The sequence below is a fragment of the Ziziphus jujuba genome, chromosome 1 (genome assembly GCF_031755915.1).
Source record: "Ziziphus jujuba cultivar Dongzao chromosome 1, ASM3175591v1".
Classification (NCBI taxonomy): domain Eukaryota; kingdom Viridiplantae; phylum Streptophyta; class Magnoliopsida; order Rosales; family Rhamnaceae; genus Ziziphus; species Ziziphus jujuba.
In genome coordinates this window covers 44,265,856-44,283,252 of record NC_083379.1, presented here as the reverse complement: position 1 = coordinate 44,283,252, position 17,397 = coordinate 44,265,856, and the positions used below count along the sequence as shown (strand labels likewise).

At 32.9% G+C, this 17,397-nt stretch overlaps 2 protein-coding genes across 2 annotated transcripts; one reads left to right on the top strand and one right to left on the bottom strand.

Moving 5' to 3' along the window:
* Positions 1–2,580: 2,580 nt before the first annotated feature.
* On the bottom strand, positions 2,581–4,093 carry LOC132800550 (uncharacterized). Its single transcript, XM_060814493.1, has 3 exons — positions 3,955–4,093; positions 2,893–3,341; positions 2,581–2,805 (listed from the first exon to the last, which is right to left on the bottom strand). Exons 1-3 carry the CDS (start codon positions 4,091–4,093, stop codon positions 2,581–2,583), a joined length of 813 nt encoding a protein of 270 aa, XP_060670476.1.
* Positions 4,094–4,896: 803 nt separating this feature from the next.
* LOC132799319 (polyadenylate-binding protein 6-like) lies at positions 4,897–9,435 on the top strand. Its single transcript, XM_060816255.1, has 7 exons — positions 4,897–5,218; positions 6,140–6,439; positions 7,909–8,218; positions 8,555–8,628; positions 8,724–8,866; positions 9,049–9,109; positions 9,221–9,435. Exons 2-7 carry the CDS (start codon positions 6,199–6,201, stop codon positions 9,256–9,258), a joined length of 867 nt encoding a protein of 288 aa, XP_060672238.1. The 5' UTR covers positions 4,897–5,218; positions 6,140–6,198; the 3' UTR covers positions 9,259–9,435.
* The last annotated feature ends 7,962 nt before the right edge of the window (positions 9,436–17,397 follow it).

Here is a 17,397-nt window from a genome sequence, read left to right as displayed (position 1 = left end):
CAATTCATTAAGTACATCAGACTTCCAATCACCCTTGCATATTCCACTTGAGCTACACTCTCTTCTTTATTCTTAGATAAGTGTAAACTCACATCAATGGGTGTTCTGGCTATATTAATGTCATCTTTACTAAAATTAGCCAGTATTTTATCTACGTAATGCGTTTGACTAAGAATGATACCATTTGAAGTCCTCGTGATTTTCATCCTTAAAATCACATTTGCAAGCTCCATATCTTTCATATCAAATTTGGATTTCAACATCGCTTTTGTAGTTTGGACCATATTGTCGTCACTACCTACTATGAGTATGTCATCTACATACAGACAAAGAATGACATATCCCTCTGTATCTTTTACATAGATGCACTTGTCACATTCATTTATCTTAAATCCATCACTAAGCATGGCACTATCAAATTTTTGATGCCATTGCTTTGGAGCTTGTTTAAATCCATACAAGGACTTTACCAATCTACAGACTTTCTTTTCTTGTCCTGGTGCGGAAAAACCCTCAGGTTGCTCCATGTAGATCTCTTCATCGAGATCTCCGTTAAAAAAGACTGTTTTCACATCCATTTGATGTACTTCAAGATTCCGCAATGCAGCAATCGCCAGTACCATCCTTATGGAATTTATTGTCGTCACTAGAGAATAAGTATCAAAATAGTCAAGGCCTTCTTGTTGCTTGTATCCTTTAATTACAAGCCTTGCTTTGTATTTATCTATTGTTCCATCTGCTTTCATCTTCCTTTTAAATATCCATTTGTAACCTAACGGTTTACAACCTGGAGGAAGATTTACTAGTTCCCAGGTATGATTTTGCAGGATGGAATCAATCTCACTTTTTATGGCTTCTTTCCATAAATTTCATTCAGGAGAACTAACAGCTTCCTGGAAGCTTTGAGGTTCACTTTCTAGCATATAAGTAAGAAAATTCGGACCGTAGGATTTTTCCGTTCTTACTCTTTTGCTATGTCTTAATTCAACTTCAGTCTTACCTTCGATCTCCTGATTTTGATCACTATCATAATTATCATCACTGATAGCATCATAAGTTTGTTTAGATGAACTCGGTCCTTCTTCAACTTTGTACGGAAAATTATATTCGAAAAATGATGCATTTCTCGATTCCATTATTGTATTCTTGTGTATATTAGGAATCTCTGACTTATACACGAGAAACCGATATGCACAACTATTTTGTGCATATCCTATGAAGATGCAATCTACTGTTTTGGGACCTATATTTACCTTTTGAGGAGTAGGTACCACAACTTTAGCAAGACACCCCCACACTCGTAAATATTTATAGGTAGGTTGTATTCCTTTCCAAAGTTCATAAGGTGTTTTCACCTGATCTTTACGGGGCACCTAATTTTAAAGGTCGTTTGCCGACAAAACGGATTCCCCCCACAAGTTCTGAGGTACTCTAGAACTTAACAGCATTTCATTCATCATTTCTTTCAAAGTTCTGTTTTTCTGTTTAGCCATACCATTCGATTGCAGCGAATATGGTGGAGTAACTTCATGTATTATGCCATGTTGATCACAATACTCTCCAAATGGAGTTACATACTCTCCACCACGATCACTTCTAATCACTTTAATTTTGCGAGTGAGTTGATTCTCAACTTCCGTTTTATAGATAATAAATTTCTCTATAGCCTCATCCTTGCTCTTAAACAAGTACACATAGCAATATTTTGTGCTATCATCAATAAAGGTGATAAAATATTTATTACCACCTCTAGTCGGTGCAAACTTTAAATCACATACATCATTATGTATTAAATCTAGAGGTTCATTATTTCTTTCAATTGTTTGATATGATAATCTCGTTAATTTCGCTTCTACACAAGTTTCACACTTATGTTTGGTATCAATATCAAACGTGGAAATATGATTCAAGTTAATTAACCTCTGCAGAGAATTAAAATTAACATGACCTAATCTACCATGCCACAAAATGGATGACTCAAGCAAGTAAACGGAAGAAGTACTAGCTTTATTATTAATAAACTTTGGCTTTACAGTCATTACATTCAATTTGAACATACCATTGACTTCATAGTCCTTTCCCACAAATATCCCATACTTGGATAAGCTAACCTTGTCTGACACAAACCTAATCTAAAAACATGTTTGATTAGCAGCAATCCAGACACCAAATTCTTTCGAATGTCTGGTACATACAAAATACTATTTAGAGTCAGATCCTTCCCAGAGGTCATCTTCAGGACAATCTTGCCCTCCCCTTGGATTTCCGATGTGGCAGAGTTACCCATGAACAACTTCTCCTCATTGCCTTTGGTTCGAAGGAGGTGAATATGCTCCTATCTGTACACACGTGGTCGGTTGCACTTGTATCTATCCACCACTCTCTTGGGTTAGAACCCACTAAGTTCACCTTAGAGACAACAGCGCTTAGGTCAATATCATCAACCTCTCTTGTGATGTGCTCCATCATCCGTGCCTCTTTGTTCCTTTTTCTTTTCGGCAATCTACAATTTGTCGCTCTGTGACCCATCTTGTCACAATTGAAGCATTTTCCTTGGAACTTGGCCTTTTTGGAGATGCCTTATTTAGGCCCCAACTTGGAACTCATTCCAGGTTTCTTCTTTTGACTCTTGGAGCTACTCCTATGCTCCACAACATTGGCCTTCACAGCGGCCTTCATGGATCTCCTGTCAGATCTCCTATTATCATCTTCTATGCGAAGCTTGCTAACAAGAGCCTCCATATCCATCTCCTTTCTTTTGTGTTTAAGATAATTTATGAAGTCATTCCAGCTTAAAGGTAGTTTCTTAATCATACAAGCCACTTGAAAGACTTTATTAATGATCATCCCTTCAGCAAGAAGTTCTTGGATGAGCACTTGCAACTCATGTACCTGACTCATTAGTGGCTTAGTATCCACCATCATATAGTCCAAAAATCTGCCTACGACAAACTTTCCGGATCCACCATTCTTGGTCTTGTTCTTCCTGTCCAAAGTTTCCCACAGCTTTTTCGCTGACTTCGCGTTATAGTACACTCCGTATAGGGAATCAGATAAGCCATTAAGGACATAATTCCGACATAAATAATCGGAATTCTTCCACACATCCACTGCCATCAGAGTTTCTCTGTCACTCTCTTCAAGACTAGATGGTGTGCCCTCGGTTAAGAACCTTGCAAGGCCCAATATAGTCAGGTAAAACAACATCTTCTGTTGCCACCTTTTGAAATCCGCTCCATCAAACTTCTCAGGTATTTCTGTATGCCTTGCAGTAAGAGGAGCTTGAACCACAGGAGTCTGTTTTGCCATTTGTGCAACGGGCACATCTCCACTTGCCATTTCTGTAAAATCACAAAAACCAGAAATCAATTAGTTGTTATTCTATCTTAACAAACTAATTCCAACCAATTTCCAATAGGAAAACACAAACAATATGATTTTCTAGGGTTTCTGTATACACCCACAAAATTGATGTATACACCCACAAAATTTACTATTCATATGCATTGTTCACATACTGTTTATTGACATGTGGCGTCACCAGAGGCTGACACGTGTGCACCCGCAGGCCGACACATGGCATCAACAGAGGCCGACACGTGGCATTCCCACCAACCGAAACGTGGCGTCTTCGGAGGCCAACACCTGGCTCATTCACAACGTGACACATGGCATACTTAAGGCGATGACACGTGGTGCTGTTATATTCTGACACGTGGCACCACGGAAGATTGACACATGGCAACTGTAATAGGTCACAACGTGTCGACTCAATGATCCGATATGTGGCACTCTCAGAGGACGACACGCGTCATGTGACAGGTCGACACGTGGCCTTGCTAGTGCGACACGTGGCATCTCCACGGTTCGCCACGTTACCTAGCCACTGTGCACAGTGTCATTGTTCATATGCCACGTGGAGCTCTCTCATGGAGACACGTGGCGTGCCCATACCAATTGGGCCACTGTTCTGGGCTTGGGCCTTGGATTGAATAGTAGCATGTTCTAACCTGGGTTGGGCCTTTGAATTAGGCCAGATCCAACAGTACCCAATTTCAGACCCATTAACCCAAAATTCGGCCCGTTTAGCCATTTTTAACGTTTCTTCAACTCCAACCGGGTCAAATTCGACCCATTTTACCTGTAAACGGGTTTTCTGATCCGGTTCATATTTTTTCACCTCCTTTTCACTAATCCAGCACCAAAAATCATCAAAAATCTTAAAATTCATGGGGAATTCAATTTTGAAAAAAAAAAAAATTAATTTTAAACAATGATAAGGAATTGCCCAAGAATTTTCAAACCCATACGAAACAACTTTCTCACAAACCCAACAAAACAAATAGATCAAATCATGGACATTTATATCATGGACAAGAAAATCAAGAATTGGGGAAGAAAATTGAACAACTTCAAGCAGATCGATGTGCTGATGTTGAAGAATTGGTTTATCTCCGGTGGATAAATGCTTGCTTAAGGTATGAACTACGGAATTTTCAGCCTGAATCTGGTAAAACTGTGGCAAGGGACCTTAGCAAGAGCTTAAGCCCCCAATCTGAGGCAAAAGCCAAGCAACTAATCCTTAAATATGCAAAGAGTGATGGGATAGGGGAAAAGGGGATCAACCTCTTGGATTTTGATTCTGACCAATGGTCATCCTCCCAAGCTTCCTTTCTTTCAGACTCTGGAGAGTTGGATGAAACTTCTGCTGATTTTTCGTTGGCTACCAAAACCAATACTTCAAGCAAGAGCAAAATTTTCAGCAAGCTTAGGAAACTTCTACGTGGGAAAGACAATCATCATAATAACCAGGTTTTGTCAACTGAAAAGTCTGGATCCATAGAAGATTGTGATTCACCTAGGTGCAGTTCAAGTCCGTTCACAGGATTTTTTCCAGATATTGAGGGCCAAAGTAGTAGATTTGCAACAACTCAGTGTTCATCTAGGGCTTCTTTGGATCTATCCACACCAAAGAGTTTTAAAGAAGAACATAGTAAGGATATAGATTGTACTCCAACAGATAGCAATTTGGGATCATTTCCTGTGTATAAGAGATCAACACTCAAAGATCAACATGAGCAGGAGTCAGATTCCTTTGAGAAATCCGAGTTGGTGAAATATGCAACGGCTCTGAAAGGCGCTCGTCATGGATCACTCAACTTAACAAGAAGAAGATCACATAGTTCTTTTTGACAAATAGCAATTCCCATCTGCAAAGGTTTTTTCTCTTCATCTGTTCATATATATGATATATATACAGCTATTTCACACGCTTCAAAATTAACCAATGAAGTAGAGTGTAACATAATACTGTCAGAAAGACTAGCTAGAATCAAATTTTGCAAAAGCCGAAAGCTTCTTCAATAAGTGATCAGTCTTTGAGTTACTGGTTCAGTCTACTTTATGGCAATAGAGTACTAGAGTTTTTAGTTAGTATTTGTAAAATTAGTGGTTCAGCTCTTTAGAAATATCATTGTTGTTGTTTGATTTGAAATATTTTTGCATCATATACTGGAAATAAAGAGCTAGGAAGGAAAATTTTTACCCATTTTCTTGTATATACTTTGCTCAGCCTGCCTATGTATATGTTGCATTGATTATCATCATGAAAGCTTTATTAGCTATATAAATGATCATATTTCCCACATTCCTTGTAAAATCTTCTGTTTTGTATTATGTAATGTTGGAAATTACAATTGCATACAATTATATTGTATTATTATTATTATTATTATTATTATTTTGTTAGTTGAACACAAAATTACAAGTTTAATCTTTAAAATGTACAGCCACTAAGCCAAGCATTCAAATTATTTTAATGAAGAAATAGTTGATTTAGGTGCATGATTTTATTATTGAAGAAAAAAAAAGGTATATGATTTTATTTGCACACCGATTTATCAATATATCAATAGTTTTGTTTTTACATCTATATAAAAAATCACGTTTGATGATGACAAAAATGTGTGTGTAAAATTAATAAAATAAAATATGTCGAGATATATATAAATAAGTACCGTAGTACGGAGATAGAGACAGACAGCAACTGAGCCTGAGCCTGAGCCTGAGCCTGAGCCTGACTCCCCATACCGTTACAACAATCAGTCATTCTCTTTCTCTCTGAGGAGACTCTTTGTAGGAACTTGCTTTTTGGTTTTTCTCCGAGAAAGCTCTCTGAGTGGGTTCGAAAGAATAAAAATGGTGATACAGTACATGTTCGGCGTGCCGGTGAGAGTAACAGAGTCAAAGCCAGCACCGCCGGCGGATAATCGGATATGGTCTCTGTATGTGGGAGACCTGGACCCACAAGTCACCGAAGCAGACCTAATGGATGCATTTCGTTTAATTGGTCCCATTGCCTCTCTGCGTCTCTGCCGCGATTCTTTCAACGGCGAGTCCCTTCGCTACGCCTACGTCAACTTCTTCACTTCGTTACATGGTGATCGCCTTCGCTTCCCTCTTTCTTTCCTTTCTCTTTCTTTTCCACAACGCCTTTTCTTTCTACATACATTTTCTTTATTGTTAATTTCCTCTCTCTCAATAAATGGGTTTTGATTTTTCGTTTCTGCAACTTTGAATCTGTTCTTTTTGCCTTTTGGTTCTTCAACAATATGATAGGGGATTCGTGTTCTTGCTTATTTATGTATCTATTTTTTATTACAGCAAGGAATTTTCTCTCTTTTTCTATGAGTTTCTGTTTCTTTTTCTTTTTTTTTTTTATTTTTTTATTTTTATTATTTATGAAATGTCATGTCTTTCTTCTTGTTGATACAGCTTCTATATGCGAAATCCTTCTCTGTAAAATGGGTTTGGATTCTTCATTTCTTGAACTATGAATGAATTTACTTTTGGTTCTTCAAGAATCGATAGGTGATTCTCCTTCTTGTTTGTTATTAAAGCTTGGACATTTGCTCTGTTTTCTTTTGGTGATTGGGGTTTTGGCGCTTCTTCTTTTTTTATGAGTATCTGTCACTGTTTGTTATTTATTTTTTGTTTTTATGGAATGGCATGCTTTATTCTCGTTGATACAACATCTCTATGCGAAATTGTGCTCTGTATAATATTGGTTGATGATTTCTTTATGAAATCGAATGGGTCTTGTTGCTTTTTCCCTTTTATTCTTTTTTTTTTCTTTCTTTTTTTCCTTTTTTTTACCCCGCTTGCTTAATAATCAAACATTAATAAAATATGTTCTAAATATCCTTTTTTTGCCATTAGAAATAACGAGCTAGATCGTATCTTTCTAAAAAAATTGAGTAAATTTTCATTCAATTTTTATTTTATTTTTGGTGTTTGGGGATTTTGCGCTGCTTCTCTTTTTCTATGAGTTTCTGTTTCCTATTTTTATTTTTATTTTTATTTTTTGTTATTTATGAAACGTCATGTCTTTCTTTTTGTTGATACAGCTTCTATATGCAAAATTGTTCTCTGTGAAATGGGTTTTTTATTCTTCATTTCTTCAACCTTGAATGATTGAATCTATTCTGTGTCCTTTCGGTTCTTCAAGAATTGATAGGTGATTCTTCTTCTTGTTTGTTATTAAAACTTGGAACTTTGCTCTGTTTATTGTTTTTATTTCCTTCTACTTTCTTTTGGTGATTGTGGTTTTTGCGGTTCTTCTTTTTCTATGAATATCTTTTTGTTTTTTGTTTTTTGCTCTTTATGGAATGGCTTGTCCCTCTTCTTGTCAATACAACTTCTTTCTATATGCAAAATTGTGCTCTGTATAAAATTGGTGGTGATTTTCTAGTTTGTATGATGGTTGAATTTGCCCACTTTGTTTGTCAAATCAAATGGTTGTTGTTGAATCTTTAGTAAAAAATTGAATAGACTTTCATTTTGTAAGAGTTTTATAGTTTTGCATAGCTATCGTAATTTACTCTTAACTTTCTCCTCTGCTTTGATCAGCATCCACAGCTTTAACATTTCTAAATCACAAGGAGCTGAAGGGACAATCAATGAGAATTATGTGGTCGCAGAGATACCCATTGACAAGAAAAACGGGTATTGCAAATCTTTTTGTTAAAAACCTTCACCCATCCTTCACCAGTAGTCAATTGCAGTCCATGTTCTCCAAGTTTGGGAGGATATTATCTTGCAAGGTCGCCTCAGAGAATGGCAACAGCAAGGGTTTTGGTTTTGTGCAATTTGATTCTAAACTATCTGCTATGACTGCTCGTAATGCTCTACATGGTACACTGCTTAAGGGGAAGAAAATGTAAGCCCCTCTATTTGTTTGTTCCTATTTTTCTTCCTTATCACTCTGATATATCTTGACTATTTGTTATCCTATCTTAGCAAATGCTATTTTTAAGATATAGGTTTTAGATGTTTCAAAGAGATTCCCCTGGTTCATATCTTTCTTGGCTGTTTAGTGCATTAAGTAGCAACTTGTATTCTTTTCTTATTACAAATTCTAAATTCTAAATTCTATTCTTCGATTGTTTACCGGTTTATACATAGGTTGAATATTAAAGTTTTAAGATTATTGATCTGTCTCTTTTCTGAATTTATGCTGTTGCAATTGATTTCCCATTCTGTTGGTGCCTCTTAGATATGTATCAAAATTTGTAAAAAAGAGCGTGAGAACAGTAGCCAATGAGGAGACTATGAAGGCTTCACTGCAAGGTAAACATAAACTTATGTATCTCATAGTTATAAATCTCATAGTTATAAGCCATGTCAACATATTCTCTAATAAAACAATTTAAAATATGGATCAGGGCAAAACAAACAATTATTTATAGCCAGGGCTCAGCAGGAGGAGATTGTCAACTGCCACACTGAAAAGTTGAAGGCTTCAAGCCTGCCAGCGAAGAACTCAACCCATCCTGTCCACTACTCTTCTTTCTACTCTTTGGGAAAGGTATTCCATCCTGTCCACTACTCTTCTTTCTTTCCACTCTATGGCAAACTGTTTTGGTACAAACGTTGGCGTGCAGATCTTATCCACTTCTCCACAAGTGTAAAGAAACAGCTTTCTTTCCTACCATTTTTTCATTCTTTCCGTTTTCACCCAGCTATTCTTACATGATTATGAAATCACAGGACCTAATCAAACAGAGACAACAACAAATCAATACCGGGAAACAAAGTTTTAAATCTGAGTGTATGTTCAATTTTCCTCGTTTGTCTTTGACAATTATAGTACCTTTTATTTTATCTTTATAGCATATTATATGCTAGCAAATGATCTCTCTCGTTTTTCTCTGCTGTCTAGCCTCTGTATGCGGCAACAACTTTGTCCAAGACACATAATTCCTCAGTTGCACAACATGAGATGGATTGAGGCAAATGCTAGGACCAGTGTAGATATGCTTCTGCATTGCCCTCTGCTTGAACCTTGTATTTTTCTTTTTTCCATATGCTTTGCAAAACTATGGAAAATACAACACAGTGTATAAATCTCAAATAAGACCACTACTTATTTTAAGATTTTTTTTTTTTTTTTTTTCATCTTCTGCTTTTTCTGGAGGTTGCCATATTCTCCGCTTCTGCTTGCTTTCTTTCTTTCTTTCCCCTTTTTTTTTTTATCTTTTTTTTTTTTTTTCTGTGCACCACAGTTTGCTTTCATTGGTTGAGATGTCAGAGCTCTTTGCTAGCAGACATGAAGCCTCAAACTTTTTATGGCTTTTCCCTTCAGTTCTGTATGACTTAGCCTTTGGTTCCATATGGTTTAGAAAAGCTAGAGCTTTATATGCTCATCCCAATTAGAAAACAAAAACAAAACTATATTACAAGAAGCTATCATATGCAGGATATTTACTGACTCATTAAAAAAAAAAAAAAAAAAAACCCTGTAAAGAACCAGACAAAACTCTCTAACTACTCAAACTAGAAAAATCATTCTCAGTGCCACAAGGAGGAACTAGTAAAACAGTGAATCAACTTAAAAAGAACGTAAAATACATAAAATTAACAAACAAGAAAACTTAAGAAACTGAATACAAGAAATAATTTTTATCAAAAAAAGAATACAAGAAATAATACTAATATAAAAATGCAGGGTTTCTATAAAAAGAAACAGAGACAAACAAAACAATAAAAAAATAAGAAATAATAATAATAAGAGTAATAAAAAGATGTAGGATTTTATTAAGATGAAACAGACAGGGAAAACAAAACCAAAAAAAAAAAAAAAAAAAAAAAAAAAAAACCGTAAACTAGAATTGGTAGAGCACCAGCTTTTAGAATATATCGATCAATAAGCTATGAAACGCAGATATTTTGAACAACAACAATAAAAATAAATATTTAGATCAACAACAACGACCCAAATATTTAGAATTTATATTTCTTTCACAGTAAGCTATCAAAAGCAGGATATTATCAAAGATGGGAAAAAAAAAATAAAAATAAAAAAACGCACAGAACCAGAAAAATTCTCTAACAAAGCGAACTAGAAAAGTCATCCTTAATACTACTAAAGAGGAACCAGTTAAATAATGAAACAACTTAAAGAAAAAATAAAATACATAAAATCAACAAACATGAAAACTTAATAAAACTGTAGGAAAAAAGTAAAGTTTACTAGGAAAATAACATATATAAGAAATAATATTAATAAAAGGATGCAGGATTTATTAAAACAGAAATAGACAGACATAAAAATACATAAAATTAACAAACAAGGAAAACCAACCCAAAAAAAAAAAAAAAAGGGAAAACCAAAAAACTATGGGCAAAAAGTAAAAGTTTAAGAGGAGGAACAGGCAAGTGATAGAAGTAATTATATTGAAAATAAAAAGATGCAGTTTTTAGGGTTTTATAAAGAAGAAACAGAGAGGGAAATTAAAAAGGGAACCGTATCCTATAACTTTTAGATTTTGTAGAGTACTAGACTTTCCATGGCTCTAGAAGTGTGGTATGAATATTTACTTGATAGACACTCAATTGTTTATTGGATAAACATTAATTCAAAAATCACTTATCACTCAATCCAAAAATTGATCATTAATGGGTATTATCTAAATTTCATTTAATTATTGATTATCTGTATATTTTTTTTCCTTTTTCAAAAAAATATCTTTATCTTTTTATTTTTTTTAAAAAACTTACATTGTTGATAATGATTGTTCTGTTGCATCTATGAAAGCAGTCCTAGGTAATTAATTATGTGTATATATATTTTTTCTTATTTTTACATATAACCTCTACTATAATGCTTTATTTCTTTGGTTTTATCTAAAGCATAATTAACAAATAATGTACATATTTATTTTTTTCTTTTAAAAAAATAAAAATAATAATATAGTTTATTTTTTTTAGATGAATGTCTATATGTATGATGTGTGGTAAAAAAAATTTAAGCAATTGACAAAGCCATTTGAGATGTTTTATATTTCTATTACCATTGCATTATTAATTACACAAATAATTTTCTCATTATCAAAAATCAGAATAATATAGATAAGGATCGAACCAGAAGAAAGAAAATGGAAAAGGAAGATTAATCAAAATCAACAACCGTAAAGATATTTATAGCAGCTTACGTGGAAATGATTGAAATATATAATGAATCAATTATATTTTTAACAAACATAATTTGGTAATAAGCCGGATCATCTTTTCAAGGTTTACAAGCAAATTGCATAACATATGGACCTTGAAAATGTCAAACGCAACAATTTTAAGACCAGGAATTTGCTTTTTGAGATTGACTGCAGAGGAGTTGAGCTTCTTATCGAATCACTGTGGAAGCTAGAGAAGCAACCATTTTCATGAAAACCAAATAAGGTTTTTGCAGCTGGAAGGCAGCCCATTGGAGGAAGTGAAGCCACTCTGGACTCTGCCCAATTTTCCTGCCTCCCTATCCATACAACTCCTTTAAGTTTGCCAACCTTATTAAGCGTTAATTAAACTTTGAATTTTATGGTTAATTTACTCAAAAGTAATTCAGAATTTCAACATTAAACAAAAGTTTATTAATGCAATATCCTGAAAGACAACATTTTATATATATATATATATATACATGTCGACAAACTATAAACTAGTCCATTAATATTTCTTCAACATAATTACTCAAAAACAGGGGATTATGGCGTCCGTTATGCAATTGAACACTCATACCCACATAATTACCATTCAGTCTCTTTCCCTTTGGCAAAGTAACGAAAACAAAACAAAAAAAAAAAAAAAACGTTGTTCCTACTTTTAAGTGTTTTAAATGACTGTCTTAAATAAAAATGTATATAAATGTGTTCATATATTTAAGTAAGTGTTTAATTTTTTTCTGCTGAATGTTTTTTTAGGCCCAAAACTGCAGAATAGACCATATTTTCATGGCTATAACTGGAAACGATTGTAGAATTCACATTTTGGTAGCACCGAAAGTGGAAAAGAAAAACATTTTTAAAAGAAGGAAAATAAAAATCCAAAATGAGGATAATTACAGAAAAATGGTTGTAGATAAAAAATTCCATTACATAATATATGATGATTGTCATAAATCCTGGTTTTTGGAGCTTCCCCCACTATTGAACCTTAAATAGTGGGGAGCAAATTTATGCAGCACGGAACAATCATGTTGGATGATGGAATCAACAATTTATATTTTTATTTTATTATAAAATATGCAAAAGAGGCTATCCTTTAACTAATAAAAATTCATGTAAATCTACCACATACCACATAGTCTATTTCCTTTGCTTGGGTGCCAAGAAAAAACAACAAAGTAGCTCACCTACTTGCTAGGTGGAATTTTGTGAATTATTGTTCAGGTGGATTACCATCTATTTTGCTTTCTGATACGTTTTTAGAGGTTGCTAATCAGGATAGTGGTCTTTCTGCTGGTATATGATTTGATTCTTCCCTGACGTATTCCTCTTTTTTGGTTAATACAACCTTCCTTTCCTACCCAAAAAAAAAAAAAAAAAAAGACTACAATATTTGTGTCCGTGCGCATGTTTGCTTTTAATGTATTTTAATTTAATTAACTTTATACACTATTTATTTATTTTTAGTTTAATAATAAGTGTGTAACAAACCACGCTTGTACAGTTTTAGTGGTTCGGATCAAACTGTGATTTTGAAACAAAGGGAGGGTCTTAATCATTTTATGTATCTATTGAACTTCTTTAAAAAGAAAACTGTGGTTATAATTAATTAATTCAAGTTAATCATGTTTAAGGCTTGGGTAAGATCTGTAAAAATGAACTTACGGTGCTGAATTCGTTTCTGTTTAGAAGTGTGTAGAGAATTTATTGCCAACTCGAACCCCAACAGACCTCTTTAGAAATTTATAGCTCCTTATTTTAATAAAAAGGCGATCACCAGATTTTGAGCACCATGAATTATAGCTTTTAGATATGAGTTAAAAAAAAAAAAGGTATCCTACAGCTTTAAGAATTTGTAGAGGGTATTAGCTTGGTATCAATATGACATGAATTTGATAAACACTCAATTCAAAAGTTATTAAATCACTCAACGCGTATATTCAAATTGCATTTTTTTTTTATCTAAATCATAATAAAATTAATAATGCGTATATTAACTTTTTTTTAAAAGATAACAACAATTGATAATAATGTATATATATATATATATATATTTTTTTTTTTAATAAAGATTATATTATTTATAATGATTGTATTATTGATAATGGTTGTATATTATTTGATAATGATTGTAATTTTCAACATTTGATTATATTATTGATAACAAAGATAATGAGTCACACAGTCGTTACTCAAAGTGCATCTATTTTATTTTTTTATCTAAATCATAAGTAATTAATTATGTGTATATATTTTTTAAATATTATAATAATTGATAAAGATGTATTTTTATTTTCTTTTATTTGTTAACAAAGATTATATTATTAATAATGATTGTAATTTTTAACAATTGATTATATTATTGATGACAAAGATAGTCACTCACATAGTCTGGCACATACTCAAACTGCATCTATTTTTTATTTATTTATCTAAATCATAAGTAGTTAATTATGTGTATACTCTTTTTAAAATATAATAACAATAGATTATGATGTATTTATATTTTCTTTTATTTTTTTAATAAAGATTGTATTATTGATAACAATTGTAATTTTCAACATTTGATTTTATTATTGATAACAAAGATAATGAGTCACATAGTCTAACACATACTCAAACTGCATCTATTTTTGTTTATTTATCTAAATCATAAGTAATTAGTTATGTGTTTCTTTTTAATATAATAACAATTGATAATAACAATTGATAATGATGTATTTATATTTTCTTTTATTTTTTAACAAAGATTATATTATTGATAATGATTGTTTTGTTGGGTGATATGATCTAACAAATACTCTGACAGAAAACATCTTCCATGAACCGTATATATATGTATATATTGGACTACTGGACAAGGCTTCTTCTGGGCAAAGCTTGGGATAGAAGGAGGAGAACTCAGACATTAAAGACCCATGACCAAGGATAAAAGAAAATTGTGCATTCATTTGATTCACAAATGTTACTGCAAACCAAATAAAAATTATTAATTAATAACCAAAAACAAATAAAAGTTATTAATTAGAGAACAAAAAAAGAAAAAAGAAAGCTTGTTGTCGGTTAGACAAAGATCAAATGGTATCACTTTATTTTTCCTCATTGTAACTTATTACTTAGCAATTGCATAAGGTTCATAACCATCATGTTTCAATAAAGCAAATAACAACTCAAATTCCATAAATTTGTTGATACATTTTAGTTTAATAAGTATTACGATTGGGCATATGCTTTAAGCATATAATTTCGATATTGAGCCTTTGTTATATTAATGATTAAATCATGGTGGTATATATATATATATATATATATATTTTATTTTTTTGGTAATATCGATTAATTTGTGAATATGGTTAGTTGACTAGTGTTTTTGGATCTTGCCCAAGCAAAAATTTGAAATAGTATACTCAAATGGGGTGAAATATATCATTTTCTTCTGATTATACTCAAATTGGGTGAAATATATCATTTTCTTCTGATCATCACCTAACTCTTCCAGTTATTAATTACTACTATATCCACAAAACTAGTTTGTAATTTATTGATTCATCACCAATTATATCAATTTGAAAAAGCAAGAATCTAAACACAGCAATAGACCAAAGTGAGTTGTGGACAAATTAACAATATATGTATGTTGAGAAACTATACGATTAATTAATTAACATAATTAACGAAAAATCCCAGTCCATTATGTACTTTGTGTCATCTTAAAGAGATGGATTATTTATTAATAATAATAATGGTGACGTGGCAGAGCAGGGCTGGCCACTAGTTGTGTTAGAGCAGTTGTCATTGCAAGAATCCTTCGTTTCCATCACATGAGAAGCGTCTGAAATTAATTGACAACCAAAATGCACACAAAAAAATAAAAAATAAAAAATAATAATAATAATTCCATTAAAAACTTATTAAAACTAAATCAAAAAATAGAAAAGAAGATGATTAGGTATCAATTAATGGGTATTAAATAGTATATAATTACCAGTAGTTTGTGAATGGTTGGAGAAAATGGAGTGTGCACGATCATGAGCAGAGTGATGGAGAGGAGAAGGATGCTTACAATTACGCATGCAATCGTCATAGCATTTACGACTCCACCTACATTTAAGGCCACATTTGAGACCACAAAGTCTGTTTTTGGAGTGAACCGCAGGGGTTGAAGAGATCTCAGCTGCATGATCCACCTCCACTGCACTCGCCAATAATAAAACCATGCTCATCACCAAAATCAATATCGCAACTCTCATTAACATTGTGTTTCCATCTTCCATGCCTCTCTCTTCTTTTCACTCTCTTTTTCTTAATATAATTTCTCAATGATGTTTATAATAAGATGGTTTAATGTGTTTCCAAATTCAAACTAAACCTCTAATTTATAGATGAAATCTTTTATCCATATAAGAAAATCCTCATAATTATTTAACATAGCCTTTTTTTGTTTTTTAAATTACTTACTTCAAATGTATGTTAGTAGTAATAAGAACAAGAACTCATTAAGCATATGAAGTAACTAAAAGTAAACCAAAACTAAAACATTAATTTATTACCAACATTTGAATCAAACAAACCACACATAATTAAGTAAATCAAAACCAAAACATAAATTTTGTTAGAGGGCTCCTAATTAAATTAACTCCACCCCGTGGAGTGTTTGAATCCCGTTAAGAAATTAAACCAAACTAAGTGCTTTTAAATAAACATTAATATATTGTACCTTGCTGTAGGTTCAATATTAGAGTTTTAAGATTATTGATTTGTGTCTTTTTTGAATTTATGCTGTTGCAATTGATTTTCCATTCTGTTGGTGCCCCTTAGATATGTATCAAATTTTCGAAAAAAGAGCATGGGAACAATAGCCCATGGAGATGTTAGTAAATAACATGAATATATGTATATACATGTGGATCTACAGATGTAAACAAAATATAAGGAAAATAAACAAATTAAAGATTAGATTTGAAACCTGTGAGCCTTAGTATTCGATATGCTTTTGATGAATTTGTCTGAGGCCTGTGTGGTACCACAGTTTTCTTAAGACAATTTCCGTCCCACCGGTGCAGATATTTCGCGACGGTTGTCTCCCAGGATATAACGGAGTCTAAACTTTTGGACGTAGCACCTCTAAAGCTTCCCTTCGAACTCTCGGTATACCTTTGCTTTACCACTCTCTAAATGCAAACCTTTTCGAAAGTTTTTTCGCTGTTCAAACAAGAATAAAAAAAAAACAATCGTTTTTCCTACTCTTTTATCCCTTTTTTTTTCTCGTACCCCAGAAAAGCCTCTTTCTATTCCTTCTTTTTCTCTTTCCTTTTTCCAAAAACCCAAAACGGCAACAAAATAAATTTCATTTAATGCCCACTATTTCAAACCGTCCAAACCATTCAAATTCCTTCCAAATCATTCAAATTCCTTAAAACGTTACAATCCCCCACATGAATGATTTGACTTCTAAAGACTATGCAAGACTCTGATGGTAAAGCTCTACAGTTGGAACCTGCATAGGATAGGTAGATCTTACTCTTTGAACCTTCCCTTGTGAAACTATATCTTCTTTACTGACTAATGGTAGATGCGATATCTTTGAACCATTTCGTCGTTTGTGTAAATGACAACATAGTTCACACAGATTCCTTCCTGGTACACTTCAGTTCTCACTGTTATGTTCATTTTGGCCTTGAACACCTGCTTGGTTTTGTGAGAGTTTCTAAAGAATTGCATCCTTAACAATTCTCCTTTGAAGCGGCCATTCTTCTCTCTCACATAGGTGATTCCTATTTCCAATGTAATCAGCATAACTATGCATAGATTACTAAAGCATAACTATGCATAGATTACTAAACACACACTTTTAGGAATCATTAAAAGCATACTTCATGCTTAACCTCTATCTATCACT

Excerpts from the sequence above, each read along its gene's own strand:
- LOC132800550 (XM_060814493.1), bottom strand. The coding sequence starts at position 4,093 with ATGGCTAAACGGGCCGAATTTTGGGTTAATGGGTCTGAAATTGGGTAC. Across the intron at positions 3,342-3,954 it reads CCAGAACAGTGGCCCAATTG|AAATGGCAAGTGGAGATGTG; the intron begins GTATGGGCACGC and ends GTGATTTTACAG. Across the intron at positions 2,806-2,892 it reads CTAAGCCACTAATGAGTCAG|AAACTACCTTTAAGCTGGAA; the intron begins GTACATGAGTTG and ends TGTATGATTAAG.
- LOC132799319 (XM_060816255.1), top strand. The coding sequence starts at position 6,199 with ATGGTGATACAGTACATGTTCGGCGTGCCGGTGAGAGTAACAGAGTCA. Across the intron at positions 8,219-8,554 it reads CTGCTTAAGGGGAAGAAAAT|ATATGTATCAAAATTTGTAA; the intron begins GTAAGCCCCTCT and ends GGTGCCTCTTAG. Across the intron at positions 8,629-8,723 it reads TATGAAGGCTTCACTGCAAG|GGCAAAACAAACAATTATTT; the intron begins GTAAACATAAAC and ends AATATGGATCAG.